We start from the raw sequence: 9,889 nt of genomic DNA on the forward strand, positions 1-9,889 counted from the left end.
TATCTGGAAAGGATATAAACTTGAGAACAGACCTACAACAATCCAATGCTGACTCACACTTTGGTGCTTTCTAGAAACATCCTCTATGTCCTGCAAATTATAAAATGTCCACAAGCTTATATCTGATTCTTAATCTGGAAGGCAAAAGGGGAATGCAACAACAATGGGAGAAATAGGATACCCATCAATTTAGTCACTGTGTATATTTGTTGTGGGTATAATATTCTTAATCTCATCTCCAAATCTCCATCTCCAAAATTGTAGAGATTAAAACACACCTAATCCATTGTTTTTAGACCCTAAAGACTGGCCAGAGGAAATGGACTTCTTCCACTATCTGACATTCTTTTTTTTTTTTTTTTTTTTTTTTTGCGGTACCCGGGCCCCTCACTGTCGTGGCCTCTCCCGTTGCGGAGCACAGGCTCCGGATGCGCAGGCTCAGCGGCCATGGCTCACAGGCCCAGCCGCTCCGCGGCATGTGGGATCTTCCCGGACCGGGGCACGAACCCGTGTCCCCTGCATCGGCAGGTGGACTGCCAACCACTGCACCACCAGGGAAGCCCTATCTGACATTCTTAAAGACCTATCACTTTGAATTTCTAGTGTCATCCTTCCCTTAATCAACTTGTATGGAGAGTTCCTTCCAGTTCTTTACAACAAATACACTCCCCAGCCCAATTCCCTGCTGGGCCTCTGCCACACAACTCATTCGTTCAATACTTACTGAGCACCCTCTGTGTGCCAGGCATTGTGGTAGGTTCTAGATATACTAAGAATCATTAATTGAATATACACTGCTTTGGTATTTTTTTAAAATCAACTTATCGAATGGTACATAGTACTTCAGTCAAAGACATACATTTTTAGCAGATTAGCTGGCAATACAATTTCTTTTTTTTTTTTTTTTTTTTTTTTTTGCGGTACGCGGGCCTCTCACTGCTGTGGCCCCTCCCGTTGCGGAGCACAATCCCCAGACGCGCAGGCCCAGAGGCCACGGCCCACGGGCCCAGCCGCTCCGCGGCACGTGGGATCCTCCCGGACCGGGGCACAAACCCGTGTCCCCTGCATCGGCAGGCGGACTCTCAACAACTGTGCCACCAGGGAAGCCCTAGAATTTCTTATAGCTATTTCCTAATGAGGTGAATTTCTTGAGCAACTCCATAGTTCATAGAAAAAACCTGCTCTTTGGTACAGCATACCAATGATTTGGCCACTCTATTTTTTATATACAGTCATATATATCTTCCTCCCAACGTTTCCACAATGAATGGAAAATGTACTAATGCTGACCATGATATTCTTTTTATTGAAAAGCAATATAAAATAGCTTTAGAAATAAGAGGAAGGTAATATTTTACATTATTTCTGTTACGAATATTTTTATGCTTTGTGCCAGAATTTACTTCCCATAACTATGTTTGCTTTATTTGGAACATTTTATATTGTGTTTCGACATTATTGAAAGTATTAGTGTTTAATTTAGAAGAGCTTAATAAACTGTTAATCTGAGAACGTCTTTCCCGTTTTTCTGAGCATGCTTATTTATGTACAGTGTGGAAATCTGATCCTGTTCTCTTCCAATCAGCCAACAGTTCTTTTTGTACCTCTTCTGGTAGTTCATAGAAAACTTCAGGATCAATGTCAGAAGGAAAAGTGATTTTCTCTTTGGTAGAATCTTGCTCTCTATTTTCTGTAAGTCCTTCATGAATAAAGACTGTTGCCATCGGTTGTTTATGGCTGTCTGTAGTGCAGTTTTTGGAGAAAAGTTGCTCACTCTGCACATTTGGAAATGAATGGAAAACAGATACAGCAGGGTCTGTTTTTGAAAAGTGGAATCCTTGAGACTCTTTAGGTCCTTGACTCATTAGTTCATCTTTTAAGTTACTGTCTATATAATGTGAATAATCCTTTTGGCTAGACACATAAGAGGAACTACTGCTATTTAAGCCTGATGTTCCTGGTTCACAGGGAGATACAGAGGATATCTGTTTGGTATTGGATAAATGATCCCTAGGATTTAAGGAACCATCTTGCATTTGTTTTGTAGAAAAGAAAGATAATACTCCTCTAGAAGCATGTAATGGACAACTCAAACTTCCTTTCCCTTGAACTTTTTCTCTAGATTTTCCAGAAATGATTTCTTCTTGAATATCTACTGGAAGCTGCTTAAAGACCTCTTGGTCAATACCCTCAGGAAGTGAGGAGAGTGGAAATTCGTTACTGTCTTTTTCTTTAGAAAAACTTGTAGTATCTGGTGGAGACTCCCCAGTTCTTGTACTTTCAATTCTTCCAGTTGGTAGAAAATCCCAATTTGTTTCCTTGTCTTTAGAAAAATCCTCCATATGAGTGTCTTTCATTTTCTAGAATACAAGGGTAACAGAAAAATTTAGATAACTGGTATCTTTTAAACATTCATGCTGCTGAAGTGTGATTGTAGCTATTATCCGACCAACATGTTTCTATCCTACTCCATAACTTCAATCCTTTTGGCCAGTTCCAAACAACTAGAAATGATCAATCCACCACAATTAGTCACACAACTGTGTGGATCTTTACTCACTATTCCAGGAAGACGGCTTCCTTCCTAGAAAGCACTGAGCCAGAAGGTAGGTATGTACTGGAAACCTGGAAAGGACCTGAACAATCATGTATTCAAACTTTCAATTCTGTGAATAAAAAGACTGGTGGCCTATAAAAATAAAATGATTCACCAAGGGTGGCTAAAATATATGTATATGCACAGATAGCACCAAAGGCTGGTTTTCTAAAATTCCCTATTTTGAAGTGTAACATTTAACAGAAAGAAAACAAAATACTTCTATGGTAAAAACCCAGTATCATTATTAAGATGTAACACTATTCTATATTTACATGAAATAAAAATTTTACAACACCTTCCATTTTAATTTGCCTAATTTTCCCTCTAGTTTCAAGCACCATAAAAATGTACAGATAGTCAAATATAATTCAGGAAACATCAACACATTAGTAACTTCCAAAAAGTAAAAGGAGAAGAGATTTGGGTCACTGTTTTTATTGAGCATGAACTGTGTGCCAGACATGTACAAGGTACTTTCACTTATGTTTACTCTCTACTACTACTGTGAATGAAAGACCTTTAATTCTCATTCTACAGACTAATTAAAAAGTAAACATCTTTTTAAATGTCAGTTAATACACAGAATAAAAAGGGTCACTGAAAAAAAGTAATTTGAAGAGGGCACTAATTCAGTATTTCCAAAACACTATTCTGTTCTCATTATAAGCTTAAATGTAAATAAAAATATTACTAAAATTATAATGACTGATTAAACAATAAAAATAAAGAAAATAATAAAAACATTTAAAATTAAGAGTTGGACTTCCCTGGTGGTGCAGTGGTTAAGAATCTGCCTGCCAATGCAGCGGACATGAGTTCGATCCCTGGTCCAGGAAGATCCCACTGCAGCGGAGCAACTAAGCCCGTGTGCCACAACTACTGAGCCTGCACTCTAGAGCCCGTGAGCCACAACTACTGAGCCCATGTGCTACACCTACTGAAGCCCACGCACCTAGAGCCCGTGCTCTGCAACAGGAGGAGCCACTGCAATGAGAAGCCCACGCTCCGCAACGAAGAGCAGCCCCCGCTCGCTAGAGAAAGCCCTCACGGAGCAACGAAGACCCAATGCAGCCAAAAATAAATAATAAATAAAATTTATAGATAAATAAATAAAATTAAGAGTTAACTGTAGGCATAAACAATTTAGTAAAAGATGATTATTTTTTAAAGCATTTGGTAAACAAAAGTTTGCATTTTCTTTTAGTCATGTGAAAATATGACTAACCTCTGCCTCTCTATTGCCACACTCTTAATTTCTACAATTGTAAAATGAGGAGTCATATTCTATCAATATTGCTACCAGAATTTTATGTAATTTCAAAACCAAGAAAACTTAAATATTTGAACAAAGACATTTGGGGGGGTGGTCATCGCTGGTAGCTTATGTATAAATTGACAACAAGATTAGATTTCCAGTATTTGAAAATATTTTCATGTGAGCTAATCATCATATTCCTATATACTGTTATAAAATGTTTTAACAGTTCCAAAACAGAGAACCTCTATCAAGGTTTTCTCTTTTATCCAGCGATGTTTATGTTTTATTCTTAGGTCACAGTACAGTATACTTAAGGCTAGAAACCATAATATGAAAAGCACTATTACAAGTAAGTCATTCAAATCATATCACTCAAAAGAATCTCTAAATTATATCAGTTAAACACAAATTTATATCTCTAAATTTAACCATACAAATCCAGTAACAGTGTACTTACAAAACTGTGCTTGCCAGAGCGTGAAGTTGTTGATAATGATGGTGTTAAATAATAATCAATAGTCCCTTTCTTAGCAGTATTTAGGGCTTTAAGGTTGCAGAAGCACACACTTAAAAGGGTAAGATGAAATGGCATCTTCACATTCACCATATTTCGAAAAAGTTTCATAAGTACATCAACCATTGGGGTCATCACATCATAATTTCCTAAATAAAATGTTTAAGAAGACAATATCTAAACACATTATATCATAATTGATATTAAGAGCTTAATCTAATTTATATTGCTTAGATTAAGAAGTTAAAATCCTAAATAGATATCATTGGGACATCTTGACATTATTTACTGAACTGGGACATCTCAACACTAACACCAATTGCCAAATGAGTTAAAGTTTTCAGAAGATTTGAAATATGGAACTTTTAGTTATAGGAGAATGATGAGGTCAGAAAATCTCCCCATAAAATTAAAATAAAACTGAACAAGATGGTCAAAAATAATCATTCTGAGATTCTGGAATGAACCAAAGGCAAATAAAGTGAGAAGCACTGATGTATGAAAAGCTGCTGGAACTTAGGTAATGAAGTGGGGACAGCAGCCTTCTTGGTTGGAGTTGCTTGTATCCCCATTTACACAGTGCAGTTTGTACAGTAGCTTTACCAGGATGAGGCTGGCTGTGAAAGCCCGAAGCTTTGCTGCCAGAAATGACTGACCTGACTTGAGGTAGAGGGCAAAAGCCCACACCCAGCAGTGTTGCCAGAAAAATGAACAAACTTGGTAGGAAACAAAGGAAATCACATAGCTCTTGAGCCTGGGGTTGCAACTGTGGTTGGGATGAGTGAAAGATCAGTGGACCAGCCATAAGTTTAACCAGGAGATCTGGAAATGAGAGAACCACAGAGGAACTAGATAAGCTCTCCTCACAACCCCAGCTGACTGAGAGCTGCACACACAGAGAGGAGCCAAGCTTTCCATATGTCTCTCACCAGAATGGCAGCAAATATACCAGGGGAGATGCAAGAGGGACGAGCCAAAAATAAAGGCCAAGGCAGACTTGAAAAAGGCCTAAATTTTGAAAGTGCTCTCCAACCCAAGCACTTGTCTGCTGACAGAAAATGAAAGCCTTCCAGGCTGTAGTATTTGAGCAAACATTTGACCAATTATTGTCTAACCACCAAACTATGCAGACACAGGGTAATCTCCTAAGAAGACAAAATTTAAAATTTAAATTAAAAAAAAGAAAACAAGTTAAGCAGAGAGATCAGGGGCAACACAACACAGGGGAGGTAGATTCTACAGCTTAAGTCCAGACAGGTTACAAAGAAAGAAAAGGAAAAAAAAGCCCACAGGGAAAAAAATCCAAATCCAGAGTTTCTAGAATACATTATCTAGTCCAATTTTCAACAAAACATTACAATACATACAAAAAAAACAAACAAACAGGAATGTGATTCATACTCAGGCAGAAAAAGCAGTCAATAGAAACTGACTTTAAGTTCAATTTAGCAAAGACTTCAAAGTTGCTATTATGGATATTTTCAAAGAATTAAAGAAGATCATTTTAAGGAATTAAAGTAAGATATAATAACCACTACCAAAAAGAGGGAGTCTCAATAAAGAGACAGAATCAAACATACAAACAAAACAAAACAAATGGAAATTCTAGAGTTATAAAGTATAGTAACCAAAACAACAACAACAAAATCACTAGATGTGTAACAACAGTTTTGAGGTGACAGATGAATCAGAGAACTTGAATACAGCTCAAAAGAAATTATCTAATCTGATAAAGAAGAAAAAAAGTCTGAAGAAAAATGAATAGAATTGCACACACCTATAGGACATTATTATCAAGCATACCATCATATGTGCAATGAGAGTCCCAGAAGGAAAGAAAAAGAAGAGAGAATATTTGAAGAAATAAGAGCCCCAAATTCCCCATATTTCATTTAAAAATTTAGTCTACAGAATTAAGAATCTCAATAAATCCCAAGTAGGATAAACACACACACACACACACACACACACACACACACACACAACCACTTAGATATACCATAGTCAAACTGCTGAAAAAGACAGAGAGGTAAATAACTCATCACATAAAGGAGAACAACAATACAACTGTGCCTGGTAACAATTTATTGCCTCTCAGCTACAAATCACCCTTCAGTAACTGCTGTGTGATAATGCGCTGGACTCTAAAATTTTTTTTACATTGAACTCAACTGTTAAGTTTTGTCAGTAGAGAGAACTGGAGGACCATTAAAGGAGAAACGGTGTTTCTCTTCCTGGTTCCGATGTACTGTCATTTACCTTTTCTTGCTCCCGTAACATGGTCTGAGTGCAGTACATATGTGTGGAAATATCCAATAGTGCTGTGCCATACCACATGTGTGTGGAACGCTCAGTCCCTCAGCAACCTCCAGCCCCAGTCCAAGCCTAGTGACCATGTTACCATGGCACTAGCTACTCAAACACTGCACATACCAGGCCTGTGCCATAAACAGCACCCTGACTCTTCCTGCATACCCACCTAATAGGCTTGACTTGCATATGCCACAGAAGGTTGTTTCCTCCAGCTCTTCCTATGCAGGCACCATACCCTCCACCTTTGCACTAGCAGAAGAATGAAGATTCCTTCAGCATAAACACCTACCAGTCTCAGCTTGCCCACATCCTGGAGGATTGTTAACAGAAGCCCTCTCAACATGGATACCGCACACCTGCATACCGCAGCCCGTGCGCTGCCCTGCCAGTGAGCAAACTCCCAACATCCCAACACCTCCTGTGCACCCACCAATCAGCCTCAGCTCATCTGTAGATCAGAGCATGGTATTCTCTTTGCCCAATAACTATGGACCAGCTCTGGGCCAGGTAACTCAAAGGATTTCTCTACCATTCAGTGTTCTGCAACACACCTTCTCCTTAAGGGGTAAGAGGACTCTCTTTTCCAAGCTTGCCCTTCCTTGGATACTTTTCCTTAGCCCTCAGGTACCTCTTAGAGTATCTTTATATCTTTACAGTCACTCCCCTATCATAATTTAGTAATTCTTTGAAACTTTCCCTGTTCAAATTTCTGTGTGGTTATTCTCTCTTGATTGGAACTAGTAACAGGAATCTCTCCTGATTAAGCTATTAACAGCTGCCTCCTCATCAAAAATAATGAAAACCAGAAAGCAGTGGAATACTATATTCAAAGTATAGAAAGAAACCAGTAAAGGATTATATATCCAGACAAACTGTCATTCAAAAATGCTATTTTGGAGAAGTAGTCCATAAATTTTAGTTAAGTAGAATATGGTTTGATAGCGTTGCTCAACTCTTCTTTTCAAATGCAAATGGAACATTCTCCAGGGTAGACCATATGCTAGGCAACAAAATAAGGCACAATATATGTAAAAGGACTGAAGTTACTTTAAGTGTGTTCTCTGATCAACTAAAATCAAAATGGAAATCAGCAACAGAAAGAAATTTGAAAAATAATCAAATATTTGGAAATTAAACAGCAAATTTCTAAATAAGTTTAAGGGTCAAGGAGGAAATCACAATGGATATTAGAAACTACTTTAGCATTAATGAAAAAGAAACACAACAAAATTTATGGAATGCAGCTAAAGCACTGCTTAGAAGGAAATGTATAACTTTAAACTTGAATTATTAGAAAAGGAGGTAAGTATAAAATAAATAATGTAAGCTTCCATCTTAAGAAACCAGGAGTGGAAAGGCAAATGAAACCTAAAGCAAGCAGAAAGAAGGAAATAACAAAGATCAGAGCATAAATAGATGAAATAGAAAGTAGAAAGACAATTGAGAAACCAATGACACCAAAAGTTGAATCTTGGAAAAGAATAACAAAACTGATAAACCTTTGCTAGAATGACCAAGGGGAAAAAAAAAAAAGAATACACAAATTACCAAAATCAAGAATGAAAGAGAGGACATCACTATAGACCCTACAAAAATTAGGATTATAAGGGAATATTAACAACTTCATGACAACAAATTAGACAGCTTGGATGAAATGCATACATTCCTAGAAGATACAAATGACCAAAACTGACTCAAAATGAATAGAAAATCAGAATAAACTTATAACAAATAAAGAAATCAAATTCTTATTCATAAAAGAACAAAGCTAGAGAACTTACACTACCTAATTTCAAAACTTACAACAAAGTATCAAGGCAGGGTAGAACTGGTATAAGGATAAACATATAGATCAATGGAATAAGAAGGTCAAAAATAAACCCTTACATTTATGGTCAATTAGTTTTTGACAATGGTGCTATGGCAATTCAAAGAGGAAAGAACATTCTTTTCAACAAATTCTGTGGAACAACTGGATACCAACATGGAAAAGAAGAAACTAAGACTCTTACTTTACACAACACATAAAAATTAATTCAAAGTGGATCTAAGCAGAAATCTTAAAACTATAAAATTTCTGAAAGAAAACATAAGAGAAAATATCTATAACCTTTGGGTTAGGCCAAGAATTTTTAGATGATATCAAAAGTACTATCCATATAAGAAGAAAGAACAAAACAATGAAATACCATTACACAGTCATGAGAATGAGTACTAAATGTCAGTGAGAATATGAAAAAACTGGAACCCTCTATACTTTGTTGGTGAGAATTATACTCACTTTGAAAAAAAATGTGTCAGTTTGGAGTTCAACTTTACCATACAACCCAGGAATTCCACTCCCTGTAATCTACCCAAGATGAACAAAAGCATATACTTGCCCAATGACTTGCACACAAATGTTCACAGCACCATTTTTCGTAACAGTCAAATTTTTCGTAACAGTCAAAAACTGGAAACAATCTAAATGCCCATAAAGAAGTTATCTCGTGCTATATAACTAATTACCATAGTTTTGTTTTCTCTGGAGTTGGGAAGCATTCCTAACTGAGTCTTTACTTTTAATATCTATTAAAAAACAACAAAGTTTTCTAGTGAAAATTTCATATAGAATAAAAGTATTTAATAGTTCACTAACTCCCTGTGAAGACTACCCATCTTTAGATCATATTTCTAACTCAAAGTTTGTTTTTTTAAGAGTTCGACCTGCCAATTAAATTATCAGAAAATTAGTCCATTACCTATCCCTAACTTCTGAATTATGTGGGATGGAATTGGGCACTGACGACTCTCACGGCTATAGTGCTTCTCAGATGAATACCGACGGATTATTAATCTTATTGTATGTGGCTTCCTTCCATCTTGGCAGACTCTAAAAATAAAGAGAAAGAGGAAACAAGGAATTAGAAAAAGTATTATCTAAAGTTTTTTTAATGGTCCAATATACCTCATTTACCTAAAGGTGCCAGATTTAGTAACTGTAACAATTATAAATACAGTTGATAATTAGGCAGTAGGCAATAAAGGTCCCTGAATAGTCCAAGCAAACTTCACAAAGTCTACATAATAAAGCTCTGAAACTTAAATAAGGCTCTCAGGCCTCATGCAGAATTGAGTGCTATCAGAAAAAGAAAAGAGATAAGATATAATAATAACAAGCCATTTTACAATCCAAATCCAAAACATAACTAAAAGCAACATATTA

At 36.7% G+C, this 9,889-nt stretch overlaps 1 protein-coding gene across 1 annotated transcript in view; it reads right to left on the reverse strand.

Annotated features, from left to right (window-relative positions):
* Positions 1 to 1,538: 1,538 nt before the first annotated feature.
* The window catches only part of POLI (DNA polymerase iota), a 22,963-nt gene continuing 14,612 nt past the window's right edge, over positions 1,539 to 9,889 (reverse strand). The window contains exons 8-10 of the mRNA XM_007471659.1: positions 9,426 to 9,556; positions 4,315 to 4,520; positions 1,539 to 2,360 (exon numbers count right to left, since the gene is read on the reverse strand). Coding sequence (XP_007471721.1) covers positions 1,539 to 2,360; positions 4,315 to 4,520; positions 9,426 to 9,556 — 1,159 coding nt within the window. The remainder of the gene's footprint in view (positions 2,361 to 4,314; positions 4,521 to 9,425; positions 9,557 to 9,889) is intronic.

The sequence above is a fragment of the Lipotes vexillifer genome, unplaced genomic scaffold (genome assembly GCF_000442215.2).
Source record: "Lipotes vexillifer unplaced genomic scaffold, Lipotes_vexillifer_v1.1 scaffold195, whole genome shotgun sequence".
Lineage (NCBI taxonomy): Eukaryota > Metazoa > Chordata > Mammalia > Artiodactyla > Lipotidae > Lipotes > Lipotes vexillifer.